The sequence below is a fragment of the Choloepus didactylus genome, chromosome 2 (genome assembly GCF_015220235.1).
Source record: "Choloepus didactylus isolate mChoDid1 chromosome 2, mChoDid1.pri, whole genome shotgun sequence".
NCBI classification, from domain to species: domain Eukaryota; kingdom Metazoa; phylum Chordata; class Mammalia; order Pilosa; family Megalonychidae; genus Choloepus; species Choloepus didactylus.
The window spans coordinates 89,601,750-89,625,050 of NC_051308.1; the positions used below are offsets into that span (position 1 = coordinate 89,601,750).

The 23,301-nt window shown below is 35.7% G+C and overlaps 1 protein-coding gene across 6 annotated transcripts in view; it reads right to left on the bottom strand.

Annotated features, from left to right (window-relative positions):
* Positions 1-23,301, bottom strand: part of RABGAP1L (RAB GTPase activating protein 1 like) — an 891,828-nt gene that overhangs the window by 587,908 nt on the left and 280,619 nt on the right. For all 6 annotated transcript variants that reach the window (XM_037825297.1, XM_037825298.1, XM_037825302.1 and 3 more), the window contains one exon: positions 19,586-19,736. In XM_037825297.1, coding sequence (XP_037681225.1) covers positions 19,586-19,736 — 151 coding nt within the window. The remainder of the gene's footprint in view (positions 1-19,585; positions 19,737-23,301) is intronic.

Genomic DNA, 23,301 nt, shown 5'->3' on the forward strand with positions numbered 1-23,301 from the left:
GCATCATCTGCAAAATAAGTTAGTGGCATATTGGGGTAAATAACATTTTCATCCTTTGGAAGAACAAGCGACAAGTAGACTAGAACTACATCTACCTATTAAAATAATAATTACACCATCATTCATAAAACTATGTTTGCCCTGGCTAAGCCTGCCACAAAGTTTGTAAACATTAGGCTGTGTTGTAGTATCAATCACTTATACAAGATTTACCATCTTGGACTCTAACTTATTTGAAACAATAAACAGCATAATTGATCCCAAAAGGACCAACATTAAATTCATAAAAATGTGCTCAGTGTTTACTATATGCTGGGGGTGGAAGAGAGTGGAGAAGAGAGGTGGGAAGAATGCAAGGAAGAGTAAATTACAATTCTGACACACACTGAGAGTAGCTGCCCAGTTTTTACCTTCCTAATTTGTCCAGTTACTTGCCCATGTTAAAAAATGATAAAACTTTCTATCTATATTAGGACTAATATAGAAAGAAAGGAGGTAAAGTTAACAAAAGCAACGTTAAGAACAATTATAAAATTCTCACAAGTTCATAATCAATTGCCATTTGGTAAATTAAGAAAAACCTGGTATGGTGAATATAATAATCATCATTCAAACACAGACCAGCCTGGGACACATATGAAAACCACATACATCGGTGAAATTAAAAGATTCTCTCTTATATAGTAATTCTCTAAGAAGACTTTAGGCTGAATAAAGTCTGTTCAGCTAACAAAAATGTTCATGTGATTTAAGTAAATTTATTAATAGTTGTTAGATATTTATGTTTACTTTGATCTCGCATGATATATATGTGTGTGTATATATATGTTTGTTTTTTATATTTATACATATTCACATATATATCCAAATTTTATCTACCAGATTATTCTTAAGAAGCATAGTTTGTTGCAGGATTTAAAATACATGGTAAGACCAGAAGTTAAAAGCCCTTGCAGATCAAACAAAAATTACTGCTTTTATGTAAATTTGCATCCAAAAGAATTCCATTAAATATCAAAGTTTATTACCACAAAATAAGGTCTGCTAGAAATCCTTAAATTACCCCTTTTAACTGGGACATAAATTGTTAAAGAGTGCTGCTAGAAGCTGGAGCACAAGTAGACAGGTCTACAGTTTGTGTGTGAGTGTGTGTGTGTGTATGCGTGTGTAAAATAGCCTGAGCAGGCAGCTGGTGAGCAGTTTCCTTTTTAATTAGAGTTGTTTCCTGATTAATTAGTCCCAGAATACTTCATGCAAGACTTACACTGTGCCACTGGGACAAACAATGATTTTCCTCATGATACTAACTTAGGCATCGTCTTTTTCCTAGGATCAAGCTCAATCTATTTTCTGCTTACATGAAAAGGGTCTTTTTCACAGCAGAAGTGAGTTAGAAAAATTACAGTACAATATCCAAAGATGATATCATCTGCTCCAATAGGGAAACACTCAAATTAGATAGGGGAATTTCTTCAATCCCTAATTTAAGGTTCAGGTATAGTTTATTTACTAAGAAAATCTTGATTTTAAATACTATATACCAGATCAATTTCCCTTTTGTCTATGAGATCAGCTCTATAGGACTGAATGTGACAGAAATTTTGTAAACATACCCAAATCACCACTGCACATACTTGAACTTTGAAACCTTTCAAAATAAGAAAGATCTGAGGTCCCTGGAAAGTCAAATTAGATAGATACAGAGGCTTTGATTAAAGGATGACTATGAAGAGATGGAGCTTTATTCAGAGTACCTAAATAGCAACTAGATGGATGAGTACAAAAATTAAGACAAGCTTTCAATCCAAAATTGCCATTCTACTTCTTGAAACAAGCACTGAGAGTTAAAGATTCAAATGAAAATTGCTCCTTTCACATCACTTTTGCAAATATCAAGGTAAAAACTTCATGATGCTGTCTTCAAAAAATTAGTCATCTATTAAAAGATTAAGCAGTTTTCATAAACATGTCAGAGATCAGCCCCTTAAAGGGTACAAGTGATTGACTTATTCTGACATTAGTGACACATAAAGTTCTCTCTTACAGAGAAAGTATGTATACCCATAATATTCTAATCCAGAAATTAAAAAGTTCTGAACAACTTTTACCTAGTCTAGTCATCACTTACTAAGAATAAAAATGCATGTAAAAAGTTGAAGTCTACTGTGTGCATAATGGAAGTATTAGTGATAAATTCTGAATCTAGAAAAAGTAAAGACTTCAATATAGAGAAAAAAGGAACTAAATAGAGAATCCTAATAAATTGTTATGGTATAATTATTCTTTTTAAAACTGTAACATAGGAGGTGGGACAAGAAGGTGGCATAGGGAGCTGTGTAATTTAAATTAGTCCCCTAGAGCAACTAGTAGATAGCCAGGAATAACTAGAAAATAGTCTGGAACAGCTTACAGGGGGACATCTGTGACCGAACACACACTGTACACCAGTCTGGAATGGGTGGAACGGCTGAGATCACAGCATAGAACTGTAAGTAAAGCTCCCCAAACTGCAGAGCTGGCACCCCTCTCCCACTAGCATGGCAAGCTGAGTTGGAAAACATCACTGTGAGAAAAAGAAGCAGTCCCTGACAGGAGCAAGGGAATGTAGCTCAACCAATCTCCAATTGCAGTTTTAATTAACAAATGTGTACTACTGAATATATGTTACAAACACAGATAAACCTGGAGCAAGCAGGAAAGGTACCTGGAGCTTTCTCTTGGCAGAGAGGAGGGCAGGGCTGATGGAAAAAAATATATACAACTAAATAAAACAGAAGCTTCTGGAGTCCGCTGAGCTCAGAACACTGGAAAAGGGCTGTGTCCCAAGAAAACGGGCAAAAGAACTGGGTACCAACTATGGTTTTTGCCTGGTGAACTGGAGAGCTAGGAACTGGCTCTGAAAAAAGGACTTATTTTTTCCTTTTTTATTCTTTCATTCTAAGTAGCTCATTAGAGAAAGCCTCAGGCATTTTCAATTGTCAGCTCTGACCCAGGCAAAGGTAGAGTTAAGACATCAGAGTCAAAGGAAAAACTAAAGTGTCTAAGATAATTCCCTAAAAAGCTTATCTTTCCTAAGAAAAAAGGGGGTGGGTGGGTGGGAAGCAAGGCCCAGATCAGGAGGCAGCCTTCCCTCAGAATAATCAGACCCCAGGGACTGGGATTCAAAAAAACAAAACAAAAAAGGGCAGAAACAATATAAGCTTAGCTTCTGACACTTTCAGCCCTTGGCCAGGACAGAGCTCACAGAGAATTAAATGCACAGCACCTGTTTACACTGGTGGGGAGCTGCGGACTGACAAGTGCCACATGCTGGGAGGGTAGGAAAAGCACAGAGTCTAGAGGACTCACAGGAAAGTCTGACAATCTTCTTAGTCTCACCCTCAGAGAAACCTGATACTGAATACAGCCTCCTCCTGAGACCTGGGCCAGTCAGGAAGGGAAAATCTGATTGGGGTAATCACGGAAACCAGATGCCTAGACAACAAAAAATTGTGAGTCACACTAGGAAAAACAAAGATATGGCCCAGTCAGAGGAACAAACTTACACTTCAAATGAGAGACAGGAGTTGAAACAACTAATTAAAGATCTTCAAACAAATATGCTAAATCAATTCAAAAATCAAATCAGTGAGTTGAGGGAAGATATGGCAAAACAGATGAAGTATATAAAGAAGACATTGGGCAAACATAAAGAAGAACTTGAAAGTTTGAAAAAACAATTGGCAGAACTTATGGGAATGAAAGGCACAATATAAGAGATGAAAAGCACAATGGACACATACAACAGCAGATTTGAAGAGGCAGAAGAAAGGATTCAGGAACTAGAGGACAGGACATCTGAATTCCTACACACAAAAGAACAGATAGGGAAAAGAATGGAAAAATATGTGCAGGGTCTCAGGGAATTGAATGACAACATGAAGTGCATGAATATACATAGCATGGGTGTTCCAGAAGGAGAAGAGAAGGGAAAAGGGGCAGAATGAATAATGGAGGAAATTAATGACTGACAATTTCCCATCTCTTACGAAAGACAAAAAATTACAGATCCAAGAAGCACAGCATACCCCAAACAGAATAGATCTGAATAGACCTAAACCAAGACACTTAATAATCAGATTATCAAATGTCAAAAACAAAGAGAGAACTCTGAAAGCAGCAAGAGAAAAGCACTCCATCACATACAAAGGAAGCTCAATAAGACTATATGCAGATTTCTCAGTAGAAACCATGGAGGTGAGAAGGCAATGGTATGATATTTTTAAAATACTGAAAGAGAAAAACTGCCAACCAAGAATTCTATATGCAGCAAAACTGTCCTTCAAAAATGAGGAAGAGTTTAAAATATTTTCAGACAAACAGACACTGAGAGAGTTTGTGAACAAGATATCTGCTCTACAAGAAATACTAAATGGAGCACTACAGGAACATAGGAAAAGATAGGAGACAGAGGTTTGGAGAAGAGTGTAGAACTGAAGACTATCAATGATGGTACTATATGGTCTCACTAATATGGACTAACACTGATGAGCAAAATTTGAAAGTTTAGAACACAGGTTACCAGGAGACAGAAAGAGGTTAGAGATTAGGCATTTGATGCTGAAGGAGTACAGAAGGTTCAACAGGATTGATTGTATAGATCCAGAAATGAAATGGATAGCATCATAGTAGGTGATGGTAACACAATATTGTAAGTACTCTGAACAAAGATGAGTGTGAATATGTTGAAAGATAAAGGCCTATATGACACCAGAAGGAAAGACAGAAGATAAAGACTGGGATTGTAAAACTTAGAGAAAACTAGAGTGGTCAATGATGGTGATTAAATATATAAATATAAGATTGTTTTTAAATGATGGAGAACAAATGAATGTCAACATTACAAGGCGTTGAAATTGGATGGTATAGGGGAAAAATACAACCAATGCAGACTAGAGTCTGTAGTTAACAGTGACATTATAAGATGCTTCCACTAATTGTAACAAAGGCAATACACCAAAGCTAAATGTCTATAAGGAGGGGATACAAGGAAGTGATATGGGATTCTTGGTGCTATTGTGTCTGACTTTTTCACTGTATTTATTTTTATTTTTCTTCTATCTTTTGTATTTTTATTCTTCATTTTTTTCCTCCTTTTCCTCTTTCTTTGGGAAAGAAATGGAAATGCCCTCATATAGATTGTGGTGGTGAAAGCATAATTAATGTGATTATACTGGGAATCATTGATTATTTACTCAGAGTGGGTAATATGGTGTGTGAATAAAACTGTTTAAAAATAAACAGAGGGATACAAGTGCTGGAGAAAATGTAGAGAGAGGGATGTACCTATTTCCTGTTGGTAAGGAGGCAGAATGACACAGCCCAGCTGGAGGGTAGTGAAGTGGTTCCACAGGCAGCAAAGCATGGGATTGCCATATGGTCCTGCAACCTCGTTACCTGGTATATACTTGGAAGAACTGAGAGCATAGACATGAGTGCACATTGCACACTGGTGTTTATAGCAGCAGAATTCACAATTCACAATGGATGGAGATGGCCTAAAGTACAACAACTGATAAATGGAATGGTGAACTGTGGTGTATACATACAAAGGAATACTGAATGGCGGCAAGAAAAAATGAATTTATGAAGTATGCAACTAGGTGAATGGACCTTGAGGACAGTATGCTTAGTGAAATAAGACAGAATCAAAAAGACAAACATTATAATCCCTCACTAATATGGATTAACTACAATGTGCCAACTCTGAGAATTGAATTTGAGAGCATAGGTTATCAGGGGAAGGCTAATGGTAAAGGTTCCTAGATTGTAAGCTCTTACAGCAGTCACCTCTATTCGTGAGTTATAATGGTTATCTATAAATTCTGAGATGTTGCGCTGGATGGTCCCTGTAACTTCAGATATCTTTGTGACACCTGACTCAGAGCCAGAATTCAGCAGCTATGAATGTCATTATTACCCCATACAGCAAATGTTAAAGCAGCTGAAAAAGAGATCAGACTTCAATTAGAGATATGAACAAAACAGACTTGATTAGAACTAAGGTAAATCAGGCAAAAGGGTAAAGGACGATATTGACTGTGTTTTAAAACCTCAGCTTCTGTGTGAGAACAAAGGAAGAGATGTTTATTTGATGCAAATCTGTATTTTCTGTAGCACGCTATATATCTTAACTTGAATGGTCAGTTTATTAAAACACCACTGCCCTCCCCCGACGTGGGACATGACTCTCAGGGGTGTAAATCTCCCTGGCAATGTGGGACATGATTCCTGGGGACAAGCCTGGACCTGATATCATGGGATTGAGAAAGCCTTCCTGACCAAAAGGGGGAAGAGAAATAAAGCAAAATAAAGTTTCAGGGGCTGAGAGATCGCAAATGGAGTTGAGAAGTCATTCTGGAGGTTTTTCTTATGTATTATATAGATATCCCTTTTTAGTTTTTAATGTATTGTTATAGCTAGAAGGAAACAGCTGAAACTGTTAAACTGCAAACCAGTATCCTTGGTTCTTGAAGACGATCGTATAACTATATAGCTTATATGGTGTGATTGTGTGATTGTGAAAACCTTGTGGCTCATACTCCCTTTATCCAGTGTATGGACAGATGAATGGAAAAAAGGGAGACAAAAAGTAAATGAATAATAGGGGTAAAAAAGGAGGATGAGATATTTTGGGTGTTCTTTTTTATTTTTATTTTTAGTTTTATTTTTGGGACTAATAAGAATGTTCAAAAAATTTATTGTGGTGATGAATGCACAACTATATGATGATACTGCAAACAACTGATTGTACACTTTGGATGACTGTATGGTGTGTGACTATATCTCAATAAAATTGCATTTTAAAAAACCTGTAACATATTGAATTGATTATACTACTTAGTTTGAAATAATGTATCTAAATAATCGAAATAAACAACATACCAATTACATCAAAAATAAGTTTATAAAATAAAGCTTTAAAATTTGAAAAAAAACTGTGTGGCCACAATAATATCCCAACCTTTTATTTATACAGTAGTCATATAGCATCTTTTTGAAGAAGCTCAAAAAATTTCAGAGGAACTAAACATTCCCATGACCTAAAATAACCTTAAATTTACTCAATGGTCTTTTCCTTTTTTCTTTTCTTTTTCTATTTGATGGAAAAAGGCATGAAGAAATCACTGAATTTGCAGTTGAAAATGTACTCCAGTTCATATTTTGGGGGGGGGGGTGTACATATTAACAATTACATATCTATTCTACAGACTTGAAAGAACTAATAATTTATCTTTTAGTGAAAAACAATTGAATAAATAAGAAAAAAAGACAAGTTTCCAGTGACTAGCCTTGTGTCTCAGAGCTACTACGAGCTACTTATTAAACGTGATTTTTAATGAGACTTTAATTAATCAGCCCTGATCTATAACTTGAAGTGATCTATAAAATAACTCACAATTCATAACTTCTAACTCAATTCTTCAATTACAAGGCCATGGACAGTTAACCCCTCCCACCCATCTCTCCCTTTTTTTTTTACTTAACCCTGGAGCACTGACCCACAGGGTTTAATTCATTTACTCATTCAAGAAACATTTATTACAAGCCAGCGCCAGGTTCAGAGGATGCAAAGTACACCCAAACGACAGGGCCTCTCTGTGATGACAGAGCCTAACATCTAGCCAGTTTACAAATCAACTAAAAGCCACACAGCTAAAAAAAACAGCCTAATCTGAAATTCACTGGGAATTGAAACCCAGCAAATACAAAACAAAAAACAATGGCCAGTTAAGAAAGGGAAGCAGATAATAAAGAATGAAATATGTGATGAAGAGACAAAAAAAAAAAAAAAAAAATAAAATAAATAAAATGAACTAAAGAGATAGACACAAAAAGGGAAAGAAGAAAATACTGAGAAAGAGAATTATGAAGTAATCAAGCAAGAAATTGCAAAATGGAACTGTTACCAAACCATGACTAGAAATGTGTGTATATGTTTGGGGTGGCCCTGGGGTGGGGGTAGGGTGGGGAAGGAAGTGTCCTTTTGATACCTGCCTCACAGTTATCTACTTCCCTGCCCTTTTTTTCTACCTTGGCACTAATTAATGGTAAGCATATCTATACATGAATTGAACAGAGAAATAAATCAAAGCAAAAGCCCTGGAGAAAACTCATCATACCATATTACTCAATAAAAGAGAAATATGCTCTAGAAATATGTGCTGATAAGGTCAATAAGTAAAGTTTATTATGAAATTGGAATCCAGGATCACACTGTAATCCTAGGCTCTTGAAAATTTTTGAGATTTATGAAAAATATCATTACCATCCTCTTATCCTTAATTCTAGAGCTATAAATAAAACTATAGCTATAAAATATTATAAATAATAAATATTATAAATTATGCCACTGAATGATCTATGCTCAAAAATAACCTCATCTTTCCTCCAAACAGTATACTCCCAATGTAATTCCATGATAAGAAAATGAAGGTACCATTAGAAAACCATTTTTTCCTTAAGTTACTAAAAATTAACTATTTTTTAAAGAGTAACAGTTTTATATTTGTTACTGGTGAAAGAACAAATCACTCAAGTACATGAAAATAATTCAGAATATATATTTTTAATTTTTACAGAAACATGTCAGTACTGGGGGGTGAGGAGCAAATGTTATCAGATTTATATATAATTACATTTTTTATACATATAAATGCCAATATAAATACAGCAGAAAGTGGAAGACCTCAGGGTCTTCCCTGATGCAAGAAAACCTGATAAAAAAATTACAAAAACTTGAAAAATATCTTAATAAGCAAAGTTTTAATTATTTAGCAAGAAATCCCCACTCTTAGAAAAAAAAGACAAGGTACATTTTCTTAAAAGAATCTCTTTCAATACGTCTAAACTTCCTATAATAAAGATCTTCTAGAATCTACATGTTCAAGACTTTTAATATTACAACACAAACAGCACTCCTTATTCTCCTTGCCCACCTTATTTTTTTAGTAAATTTTAAAGAACTATAAATTTTCTGAATAACAATTTATAAATTTGATGAATGTATCAGTAATGTGCCATACAAGGGCCCATGACTTTTATAAATACCAATGGTACAGCCCCAGCTGGAATAGCCCACTGGATTTTTTTAAAAGTAAACTATGTAAAGAAAAAGCAAACACCTACCTGGTTAAATGATGTAAACAGTTTAATTTAGCTATGAAAACAACTAATTCCATAATTTTTACTTTTCAATTAAATATTCACTAAATGTTATTCAATTATAAGAAAAATAACACTTTAAATATTTTCTCTTGAGAATATTCAGTGTTAAAACTATAGTACGTTCCACTAAATTAGAGTACAAAATTTTCTTCAGTCAGAGGTGGTATTAAAAGTCATCTGCTGCAATAATACACTGGGAAATAGAGACAAGAAAGGCTTTGCTCTGGGCAGTACCAACAAACTCACAAGAATAAACACATTGAAGCCTTTTCTGTCCATACAATGTTCAAGAAAGTAGAGGACTTGCAGAGTCTTAAAACAGGCCATTCTCCGTGGTTGCTTTTTACTTATTATTCCAAAAAGGATTTGGGGCAGCACTATCACAGTAATATTTATAACTACTGCCCTTTTTGCTCTCCAGTATAGATGGGAGCACATGCATTCTATAGTTTATAAAACTGAACTCCTTAGTTGCTGTCCATACTGTTTTATATTTAGCCAATGATATCAGATAGATTAAAAAAATAATATGCATCATCATCCTAGCACAGTGTGTGGCACACAGTAAGTATCTGTTTTAGTTTATCGAACTGCTATGACAAATACCACCGAATGGGTTGGCTTAAACAACAAGCATTTTTTGTCTCACAGATTGGAAGGCTAGAAGTTCAAAATCAAGATGCTTTCCCCCTGAATTATTAGGGTTCTGGCAATCCTCTGTCACATGGCAATTTCTCACTCTTCTCTGGCTCCTGACTTCTGGCTTCTGAATGACTGCATCTAAATATTATCACTTTATAAGGCCTCTAGTCATAGAGATTAAGACTCACCTGGATTCATTTGGCCACATCTTAACTAATAATAACATCTTTAAAAGGTCCTATTTACAAATAGGTTCACATCCACAGGAACTCAGATTAAGACTTGAAAATGTCTGTTGTGGGTGACATGATTCAATCCTAAACAGTACTCAAACATTTATTGACACTGTAATCTTACTGGTTAAAATTCCATTATAACAACCCTAGAGACCAATTCAATATTATCTCTTGATATTATTTTGATTTGACATGTATTTGAGGTCTTTCATTATATACATTTGTTCCAACAAGAGTAAACTTCCCATTTAACAGGGAGACAAGCATTGATCCATGAATTGGATATAACTGACCAACTGGAATGGAAGTGGGGGGAGGAAAGAGCACACTTATTTTACTCCTAAGCCTCCCTGGATAATCCAAGCTAAATCACCAAATAGCAGACCAATTAATACATAAGCAACTTCTTATGCTCCACTCCCTCCCTATCTGGCTTAGACATATTCTTCAAGTACCACCTTGAACATCATCTGCTCTATGAAGTTTTCCCTGGCTCATCTAAGGAGCTGCCACTGCCTCTACTATATTCCACACACTTGATTAAGACAACTATTATAATGAATCATAATGTACTTCATCTATTGATCTACCCCTGTAAAAGCCTGGCTTTCCCTAGGCTGTGCCCGTCAAGAGTGTGAACTCTTTTCATCTGCATAGCCCTAGAAACCATACAGCTCTTGGCCCATAACAATGCTTAATAAAGAGTTATTGAGTGAATGGCTGAATTAATAAGTAAATGAGAATAATACCTGCCTGGTAGTCTTGATTATATCAGGCAGTCTTTTGGAGTGGTTTTTAGATAATGTCATTTGACTTTATGATATACTTGAATTTGTATAATCATTAAAGTAATAACTTATATAATCACTAAAAGGTCAAGTTTTAGGATGCAAATATTCCACAATAATCATCAAACAAACAAAAAAAGACAAATCTAACACTTTTTACTTCTAAAAAGATTCCTCCTCAATTCCATTGTGTATTATCCATGTCATGTGCTCTTTTGAAAATTATATGACTGAAAGTCATCCAACACGTGCATATTAACGTGGACGTATACATTGATACCAACATCCATTATGACTATTATCATGTTTACGATGTACTATGTTGATTAAAACAGTAGAAGCTAATCTTTGAGTACTTACAATGTGCCAAACACTTCATTTCATCATTTGATTTAACCTGCACAATAATTCTAGCAGAAACTATCATTATCTCCATTTTGAAATTATGAAATTGAAGCTTTGAAAGTTGGGCAAACTTTCTGAAGGTCACAAATTATAAGTGGGAGAAGTAAGACTCAAACCCAGGTCTACCTGACATTAGAATTTAAATCCTTTAAAAAGAAATTACACACATACACACACAGGTGCACATACTTCTGGAAGAGAAGATTCATTTGAAAAAATAATTCAAGTGGTAGAGGGAAATGGCTCATGATGATGTTTGAAAGCTTATCAGTTAAAAATTTGTTTTGATTTTAACAAAGTACAAAGTATGAATGTTATAAATTAGACCACTTCTATAAAAGAGCCCCAAACCATAATCTAATATTTGCTAGATTACATAGGTAGAAATCAGCAGACTTGATGGGTAAACTATACCACACATACCATGTAATTACTAAAATTACACATACAGTTCTATTACGCGACATAAAAATCAAATTGCCCTAAAATACTCACAACCTTGCCCATGGTGACTGGCTCAGAATATGTGAAAATGCCATACTCGGTGGCTCTCAAGCCAACAATTAAGATTTAAATCCTCATTCAGAAGCTCTAAATTGCTTGCTCGTTTCTAACGGAGCAGTATGGTCACAATCCCTCTATTACCCTTTCAGATCACTCAAAAACTTATGAAGAATGCTAATTTAATAGGAATAGCAAGAAATATCAATGATCAGCAATAAAGAACTCAATATTTCAGAAATATGTGGTGAAAGTCTGGCAGTGATTCGTCATCAACAGTGGTGGTGCCTTCAGGCTCAATGGTAGAAATCACATATAATGGCAGACAATGAGTGAGGCCTTGGGTTCACTTTAGGATAGATGATATAAAGACCCATCAAAAAAGAGAAGGTTTGAAGTTAGGTGCTTTACAACTTTTCTATTACTAATTCATTGGAAAGGTTTATACCTGTTTACTGATATAAACAGAATATTTCCTAAATTAAATTATAAATTTTATTTCCATAAGGCAGCGAAAAGTGATAGTATTGCTTTTATTTCTTTTAACTTTTCTTTTTCACCCTTAATGATTGTGATGGTTAGGTTCATGTGTCAACTTGGCTAGGTGATGGTGTCCAGTTGTCTGGCCAAGCAAGCACTGGCCTAGCCATTACTGCAAGCACATTTTGAGGCTGGTTAATAAACCAGATGGCTGGTTTATTAAATTATCAGTCAATGTATTGCATCTGTAGCTGATTACACCTATAATCAAGTAAGGGAGTGTCTTCACAATGAGAGAATCTAATCAGTTGGGTTTAATCCAATCAGTTGAAGACTTTTAAGGCAGAAGAGAGAACTTTCACTTCTTCAGCCAGCCAGCCTCTTCCGGGAGTTCATCGAAGACCGTCACTGGAGTTGCAAGCTTGCAGCCTGCCCTACGGAATTTGGACTCGTGCATCCCGCCCTACGGAATTTGAACTCGTGCATCCCCACAGTTGCATGAGACACTTTTATAAAATCTCATATTTACATATATCTCCTGTTGGTTCTGGTTCCCTAGAGAACCCTGACTAATACAGTGATTAAGTTCAAATAATTAGGAAAATACAGAGAAGTTTTCTTTCCAAAGGATCTTTAAAAGACATAAATTAGGAATGGCCTATAGTTTTCATTTCAATTTTAAGAGTTTTTGCGTCAATTGTGAAAACAGGAATCAAAGACATGGAGAATGAATTTGAAAGCATTAGATATTATGCACACCATAAAATCTACTGATGCCCTCAGCAAGTATTTATTAAGCATCTGCTAGAGGGCAGTTCTAGTATTGGGAGCTAAGGTTATAGCAGTGAGCAAATTCCAGACACAATCCTTGCTCTCTTAGAGTTTACAGTCTACAGTAGGTCATATTCAGCTTCCCACAGCCCTCAACCATGGCAGGACCTTTTACAATCCACGACATTGCCTCAGCCTAACCACATCCTCTCATTTGTTATCTGGCAAAATCCCAAGTCTGTGAAGTTGCCCCTTTGCTCACCTCAGGCAGAGTTGGCTGCTCCAGTCTGTGCTCCCATATTACTTTGCTCATGTCTTTTTCAGCACTTAACCATGTCATCACAATGTCTCTGCTTTCTTGACTGTCTCCCCCACTGGACTCTAAACTTTTGAAGGGTAGATCATAAGTATTACTCTTCTTTATATGCCTAGTGCTTAGCATAGTGTCTGATACAAAAAAAAGACACTTTCTGTTTGATAAACTAACAATGAATTAATGGCCCAAGTAGATAAAAGGATGTTACACCAATCTTGCTTTTTTTCCATCTCCCTACTTCTATCTCAGAAGGATACCCTGAAACCTATACGGACCTTAAGAGCCCATAGCAACAGCCTATTTCTAATAGTATTTTTCAGTCCATTCATTAAAGATGTAAGCACATTCTGGTTTACAATTTTCCTCATCTCTCATTACTAGGGAGTGGTTACTACATATTAGGCATATGTTAAGCGCTTTACGTGAATTATCTTACTGAATCCTCACAACAATTCTATAAGATATGTATTATTATGCCCATTGTATAAATGAGGGAATTGAGGACAGTTAAGGAACTTGACCTAAGTCACCAAGGTGGTGCCAAGGTAGTAAGTTGCAGAGTTTGATATTTGAACCCAGGATCTCCCTCCACAGGGAGCATCAATATTTCCTCCTAAAATGGAGCTACAGCTTTAAATCAAGGCAGGTTGTACTTGAAAACACTTTTGATTCTGGAAGTGGAGTAAACACAATTCTTCAGGGATTTAAACATGAAGACTCTTCTAACTGGTCCTGGTTGGTCCTTGACTCCAAATTTAGGCTTAATGGGTCTACAGCTCCTGACCTGGTTCATCTCCACTTGAATCTAGCCCAGAATTTTCATCCTTTTTAAACCTATAGTCATTTCCTAATAGTCAAAAGATTTGTACAGCTTTATTTTCTATAATTGTATTACAAACACAAGACTATGAAGTGTGATTATTCTACACTGTAATCCCAGTCCACTTCCCTGCTCAACATTATTCCCTAGCCTTGACCTACCATGATTCAGAGACACTCATTGTACATACACCACTGGCCATTGCAACACTTTCTAGACCAGTAATTCTTAATGGCTCCTTTCTACTCCTTGGCAAAAATAACAGAGGCCAATACACCAGGAACTACAGCTCAGATTAACTGCTAAATTGCTCAGAGTTCTCTTATAAAGTTTACAGTTTATAGGAAGAAAAAAAGAATAAGTAAATGATTACATAAATAAGTCAACAAATGACCTTGGGTCCCTCTTGGGAGGGACAAAATCAAATATTTATTGATCATCTAACATATGCCAGACCCTATGTCAGGCACAGGATAACCCATGAAGAGGAAAATAATTGTGGCCCTTGCTCCCCTGGAGTTCAGAGTCTAGTGGGGAAGCAGACTGTGGTAGTTGAAGTTGTTATGCACCCCAGAAAAGGCTGTGTTCTTTTAATCCATTCCCATGGGTACAAACCTGCTGTGGGTGGGGGCTTTTAACTAGATTATTTCAATTGCGATGTGACCCACCTCATTCAGGGTAGAGTCCTTTATAAGAGTATAAAATACATACAAAAGCTCAGAGATGAAAGTCAGAGAAACACCCAGAGAAGTTTAGAGAAAAAGCCACAGATGGAAAAACCAGAAGCAGAAGCAATAAAACCCAGGAAAGAAGGACCAACAGACATCGCCATGTGCCTTGCTATCTGACAGAGGAGCCCAAGATTGCCAAGTAACTGGTCTTCAGAGAAGGTATTGTCCTGTTGATGCCTTAATTTGGACATTTTCATGGCATTAGAATTTTATCTTGTAAGTTAATAAATCCCCATGATAGCCAGCCCATTTCTGGTATATTGCATTCTGGCAGCTTTACCAAACCGACATACAGACACTAATCAATTAAAAACACACTATGATAGGCCCATCCTCTGAGGCAACGGTTAATAGGGTAGTACAATGAAGTCACAAAATCAAATATATTTGAGGGCCAGATTAAAATGTAGGAAGCGTAAGTAATAAAGAGTAGTGCGTCTATGGCAACACATAAAGCTTAAGTCAGAGGTGTACACTTTAATGTATAAAACATATTTCCAGGCTAGTTCCAGTCTGCTGGCTGTGAGTTTGCCACCCCTGAAAAAAAAATGCTTCCGAATATGATTTGTTGCTTCAAATTCTAAACTAGCACACCATTAATACACAATTAAATGAGAAACAGAATACTTTTTCATAGAAGTCAAATCTTAAGTTTTCTGTAAATACTTTATATTCCTCCTTCTCTATATAATCTGAGGTCTCTGGTAGGGTTTTTGTAAAGCAATTCTGTTTGTTCAAGCTGAATCATTTCATTAACTGACCTTGAAATCCTGCCATTCCCTTAATAAGACAGGAAAAATTAACTGGACCAAAAGAAAATACTAACAGCTGTTGAACCATGACCAACAAGTGCCAAATATGCAGGCAATCCTTACTGAAAATCCTCTGGGTATTCTTGTTCTTTCCACTGAGTGGCTGGTAAGCTCAGATATATTTACCACCAAAGTACATATGTATTCTTTTGTCTGCAAATACCTGCTGTCTCATTTCTACCACTAAGCATAGAGAAAAGAGAAAATCATTTTTGTAAATTATGACATTATTCAGCTTAATATTATCTTTGTCTGAGACAAGGAAGAAAATGAAATTAAATATACCATTGTACTTCCCCTCACAGATGCTATGACTTGAAAGCTTGAACAAAAGATCATGATTGGAGTCACAGATTTCTATACTGTTTGTATAAAAATGTTGCTCCTGATAAATTATACTATTAACAATAGAAATAAAACTTAAAATGTTATGTTGTCATTGATTCATAAATTGAATGTGGAAATATTAATTACATTATTTTAAATTATAGATTGTTAGTCAATCCAAAGTGGCAATTAGTAAACATTTGCTATTCTAAAATAGAATCCTAGGCTTACATATTTTTTTTAGAATAAATTATTCTACAACAGCTCTCAACTACTGTCACTATTATGAGGCAGCTGTGGCAAAGAAAGGAGTAGTTATCTACCCAATATCTATTCTCACTTTCTTATTAACAAACCCAGATTTTTCATGGGTTTGCAGCAGGGACAGGGGAAGCAATGTGCCCACCTAAAAAAAAATTTCCAAGCTTTCCATGGAGATAGGAGCCTTGTAACAGAATTCTGGTCAAGGAGACATAAACGCAAATTGTTTGAAGCCTAAGGAAAAATTCTTAAAAGGATCATAGCCTTAGTTCAGATATGCCTTTTGGGTCTCTGTCCTTCCTCTGTTCTTTTCTGAACATAATGTTGGACATAAAGTAGCCATTTTATGAGAATGAGGTGACAAGCACATGCCAAGTCTATCAGACAGGGTTCAGTCAGGAAAACAAATCTGCTTTGGGTATTTCAAAAGGCATTTAAGGCAGGGACTTAGGCAGTTACACACTGGAACATCTGGAAGAGCAAAGGACTGGGGATGCTGCCGCTAATTTTTAGGTTTGACCCCACACCTAGGATCCAGAGAATCAGTAGGTTTCAGTTGTCACCCAGGCTAGGAAACTGCAGAAAACAGGAACTATCAAATCAAGGCAAAGGATTGAAAGGGGAATGCCCAGAAGCAGATACAAAACCTCACAACTGGCAAAACCCAGGCATTTGCCCCCAAAGCCAAAGAAAATTAATTTGGCTTTTGCCCACTCCATCTTCACTGGCAGAAAGTAAATCACAGCCAGAACCCCAGAGGTAAAGAAATCTGGGAAAGGTGGCCTCCAATACTTTACCACACACTTTAAGTCAATGAAAATGCTTCTTTTGGCAGTATGTCTCTTGATCTTAAACTTTTTCTGCAAGTTATGTATTCAGAACTACCATGGTGCTTAGTACAAATAGCAAAATTTTTATCACATATTTGACAGTATACTGTATTATCAGGAGATCATAAATCATAGTGTGGTGAAAGTATTCTTTATAATTCTCCCAAGGTTTGAAATTGAAATACATATGAATGATCAAAGCATCTTAGTGGATAAAAGAATATGGCAGTAGCTGCTATCCCATGTGCAGCTATTAAAAGTATACAGTATGTTATTCATATGAAAAAGTGATCTGATCCCCAAGTAATGCTCTCTGGACATTTTTTAAATCAGATACACCATCAATAAAACTTTTCTGAGTATAAATTTCTAATATATGTTCATTTATTTTATTGTTTACATTTCTTATACACAAGTTCAACTGTCCTAAATTATTATGCACAATATAAAACAAAGGCAAAAATGGAAATTCATACAGGATACAAAAAAGATAAAAACAATCAAAAAAACTTTTGCTCACAAAAAAATGACAAAAATATTATTGAATATCAAATATTGAATATGGGTCATGATTTTTTAAATTTTATAATTTGTTTAGAGATAAACTTCACTTAACATAAAATGTATCATTTTAAAGTATACAATTCAGTGCTTTTTAGAATATTCACAAAATGTTGTGCAACCATCTCCATTATCATATTCCAGAACATTTCCAACACCCCAAAAAGAAATCTCATACTGGTAGCAGTAGCTCCCAGTTCTCCCTCTCTCCCAATCCCCAGAAAACCACTAATTTAGTTCCTGTCTGTATGGATTTGCCTATTCAGAATTTTTCACATAAATGGAATCATACAATATGAGTCATTATTTTTTAGTGTCTTTGTTTAGCAGTTTATGAAACAGCAATTTGAAAATTTCTTTCTAAATCACTTTTTTTGGGATTCATGATTTTCATTATCATATCTGAAAAAGACTTACAAACATCCATGATGAACAGACAGCATCCCGTGATAGCAGTCTTTAAACCACTCAACCATTTTATGAAGGTTAAATTAAAATTAGATAACCTGTGATCCACCACTTAATCTAGCACATGGGAAGTACAAGAAAATTGCAATACTCTGAAGGTTAACACCGAGGACAGACACCGCTGTTATTTAACTCCGAAATATGAAATTCCCATTCTTCCCTCAGGTCACTCCTCAACCACATGGGACAAATGGCCATCAGACCTATGCATCCAGCGCAGCCTCAGCACCACAGCATAGATAGTTTAATATCCTTTTGGTTTTTAATTTAAAAAATACAAATGGAACTTGAGATGCTTTTTCCCCCATACATCAATGGCTCACCTTGCATAACCTGCTGTGGAGAAGACTTATCTTTAAAAAAGGTTAAGTTCTGGGTTTTCTTAAAAACCTGAATTTAGTAGTGACCGAATATACTTGGAAAATATTTGTGGAAGATTAAATATTTTAATCATCTTTAAGCATACAGTTCACTGGCATTAATTACATTCATAATGTTGTGCTACCGTCACCCTCACCCATTACCAAAAATTTTCAATCACCCCAATGAGAAACTCTGCATCCATTAAACATTGACTCTCCACTCACTTCCCCACACCCTACACTGGTAACCTGTCTCTAGGAATTTGCATATTCTAGTTATTTCATATAAGACAAATGATACAGTATCTGTCCTTTTGTGTCTAGCTTATTTTACTCAACATGTCTTCAAGGTTCATCCATGGGGACTAAAGAATTTAAAAGTTGATATTTACTAAGGAACAAAGTCTTGGTCATCAAAAATCTCACTTATGAATAGAGATTAAAAAAAACAACAAATAAAATGTTACTATTATTTAAAATATACAATGTAAACTAAGAAATTAGGAGGTGAGACCTAAGAGGAGATTCCAGGATATATGCCAAGATTTACCTTTAACCATGCTCTAAAACCAGCTTTTAGGACACAAGAAAAATAATTTACATTGGAACTAGGTGCTCCTGACAGATTAAGGGTCTGGGAAACAATCTACATCATTTAAATTAAGGTTACATTAAGCACAGAAGGTCTTTTAATTTTAGGCTAATTTCATTTTAAAATTACACCAGAGTAACTGTTTACAAGTATAACTGTATGTAAATCTCATAAAATAAAAAAGTTAATTAAAGGGAAAGCACTTGAAATATGAATATATTCCAGTCAGGTAAACAGTTATGATAAAGTCAATTAAATGGGAAAATGAAAGCCAATGGATAAAGTGTTTGTAGATAAGTGCAGTGCACTATTTACTACTATCCAACAAATATTCACAATAAAAGGCAAAACAATTCATCACATACCAATATATTTTCTTAAAGAAGTTCAAAGCATTGAGGACATAGGAGAGCCATGTAAACAGGATTTATTTAATAGGTTGTTCCAAGTAAATAATACGAAAAAAGATTCCTACCTTTGTGATAAGAATTCGGTATCTATCCAACATCACCTGGTTGTCATGGCAGCCTGCCAATAACTGCCATACCTCTGCCCTCAATGCTTCAGGGATGCCACTCTTTACCAGAGAGGACAGCCCTTTCGGCCGTGCACCAAGGTTACTGTGCCTGAGAAAACAAGAAAACAAACCATTTACCACTTCCTTTACCACTCTTCAACTGCTGTTGCTATGGAAAATATATTTATATGTTTCTATACAAATGTAAGCCTAGGTTAAGAGAAAAAGTGGTGAGAGCATGAAATAATAATAGTATAAGATCAGTAATGTCTTTGACTTTTTTCCATGATTCCATCTTCTATATTAGTGAGTCATGTTATTCTACCTCAGTGAAAGTTTTTTCTTTTTCTCATTTGCTTTCTTTAATCATCCTATAAACTTATTCATAATAATGAATATGGTAATATATTCATTATTATATATATATACTTCTAGGCAGTATTTAGAGGCATAAAAGGAACCATCTGAATCCCCTCAGATGAATGTTTGGCAGATTAGCTACTGTTGCGTGAGGGGCCAGAGGAGAGTGGGAAGAGAGCTGCTGAAAATGGATCATAAGGTATACCACACCTGGACTATACCCCCTGTCTGAGGTCAATTTCATGTGGCTGCCATATCCTGACCCCAAAGTTACCCCAGGAAGCCATACGGTTGTATGATCTAACTTGGGATTCTTTGCTTCAGCATAAACTCAAGTACCAAGCGTCTTGCAGATTAAAATGATCTAAAATAGGTTGCCTAGTAAGAAGAGCTCATTATCATTTGTACTTCTGGATTTGTCTCCCTGATTGGTTATAAATGTAAGTGATCCCTAAAGAAAAGTCTTAGACCTTTTACCTACAATCACCAGAATCTACACAATGGCACCTTGCTGAGGAAGCAAAATGTACTTATAAGCCTTACCCACTCCCAAAAATTGGAACAAAGGCAAACATTTCTTGTCCTAAGGTTAATGATCACATAGTAGATATAATAATATGATAACCTGCCATCTAACTACAAAATTGAATTTTAGTTCCCAGTCTTCTAAATATGAATTTCATTCCTTCATCTTTTATCTTGCTTCTATGTTCTATGCCATTTTGGTCAGATTTCATCTCTACTTGAATTTGCTGCTCAATTTTAATCTATTAGCTGGCCCTCATGCAACCATCTGCACTACAGACTCTGATTTGGCCTAACACCCAAGGATCTGGTTTCAAGTTTTAAGCCTTAAAAGTCATCAAATCCATACGCACCTCTTCTAAAATCAGCCTCCCATCTACTTCTGTAGCTTACCACTTTCCCAGTTCCAGCCAAGACCCAAGTGTTGGTATGCCCTACCTCTAAAACTATGCCCCGCGCTTTCCCCAAACAGTCATAAACCCCTTATCTTGCAATAATAGTAATAACTTCCGTAACTCAAACAAGTTAAAGTAAACTCATCTCATTAACTTGTTTATGAACCATCAGATTTATAGCCATTCTGCTTTCTTTCAGCCTCCTCTAGATAAACTTTTAGATTGCTGGTTTACACAATCAAGTTTATAATACTGATGGGCTTAAAGCAAAACAAAATAAAAAGAGGTAGAGCTTATATGATTAAATATGGCTATTGCATAATTAGAGAACTTAGCTATTCTGCCAAGTGAAAAAGTAGGTTTTAAAACAGTACATGTGCTGATTTGAATCTATTATGTTCCCCACAAAAGCCATGTTCTTTAATACGATCTTGAGGGGGACAGACTTATTAGTCTTGATTAGGGTATAACCTTTTGATTGAGTGTTTCCATTGAGATGTGACTCACCCAACTGTGGATGAAACCTCTGATTAAATTTTTTCCATGGAAGTGTGGACCTCACCCATTCAGAGTGGGTCTTGATCAGTTCACTGGAGTACTTAAGAGAGCCGAAGAGCCAACACAGATAATGATGCTTGCAGACACCTGGAGATGCAGACAGAAGGACGTTTGGAGATGCTAAGAGATGAAGCCGAGTTTGCCTCAGAGAAGCTAAGAGAGGACTCCCAAATGCTTACAGAGAAACACTCCAGGAGAACCAAGCAGAGAGCTTAGAGAAGCTAAGAGAGACAGAAGGCCAGAAGCATTTTGGAGAAAGCCATTTTGAAACCAGAACCCGGGAGCAAAGGACCAGCAGACATCAGCCACATGCCTTCCCAGATGACAAAGATGTTCCAGATGACAGTGGCCTTTCTACAGTGAAGGTATCCTCTTGTTGATGCCTTATTTTGGACACTTCTATGGTCTTAGAACTGTAAATTTGTAACCTAATAAATTCCCTTTATAAAAGCCAATCAATTTCTGGTATTCAGCATAACAGCAGCTCTCACAAACCAGAGGAGTACATAAGGTTTTATTTTAAATATATATATACACACAATATTTTTCCATAATAAATGTGCTTTATTGGCATATAGCAGTTTGGTTTACCTTTCTTAGAATCCAAACATATCATTTAAGGAAGAAGCTGATAAAATAAAGTATAAAAGCCTTAGACAATTGTCGAAAAGAATACACATTTAAAGAGTATTTTTTTCTCCAAGGTACAGGATGTGCATAAGTTTATTTGATAATACATTAAAAAGTCTCTAACAAAGGCAATGTCTAAAATGCAGGGACACAGTTAATTCCAACATACCACCACCCTACCTCCAGATACCCATCCACCAATTTTAACATTTTGCCATCTTTGCCATATTATTCTATCTATCATCTACCTATTATCTCTGTCTCTATCTTCTGAACATTTGAGAGCAGGTTATACATATACTCCTTACATATACTCCTTGAACATATAATACTTCCATACACATTTCAAATGAATAAGGATACAATTTATGTAGTCATTTTAACTGCAGATATCAAGTTCAAGAAATTTAACATTCATATAAAGCCTACATTCTATATTCCAATTTTTTCTTACGTCCCAATAATACCCTTTTAAGCCTTTTCTCCTCCATTTTTAGATCCCATCCAGTATCATGTATTAATTGAACTGTCATTATCTCTTTAGCTTACAAATCTTTTTTTTTAATTGTGGAAACATATTGTTTTGATTTCCTAAACTGCTCAAAGCAGATTCTTCTCCCTATTTCTCTCCATCTCCCATTTACAAAGGACTACAGGAAGAGGATTAAGACGCATCTCGAATGAGGTGGGTCACACCTTAACTGAAGTAGCCTCATCAAAAGATCCTCCTTGCAATGGGTTTACACCACAGGAATGGATTAGCTTCAAGAACATGATTTTCTGGGGTACATACAGTTCCAAAACACCACACACATAAGCAACAAAGATTTTCCCATTTCAACCCCTCCCAAGCATACCATTCAGTGATATTAATCACATTCACAATTACAGTCACAATGCTGCAGTGCCCTTACCACCATCCATTACTAGAACTTTCCCTTCACCCCAAACAAATCCTATACTCATTTTGCAGTAATTCCCCAGTACCCCTTTCCCCACCTCTGGCAAACTATACTCTACTCTCTGTCTCTATGAAGTTTGCAGATTTTCTGGTATTTTCTTTGAAGTTACAATGGGGCTTAAATTTAACAACCTAAATCTATAACAATCTCATTTTCTTTAATACCAACTTAACTTCAATAGCATACATAAATGATGTTCCTTTACCTACCACCCCGCCACCATAATGTAGTTCTTGTCACAAAT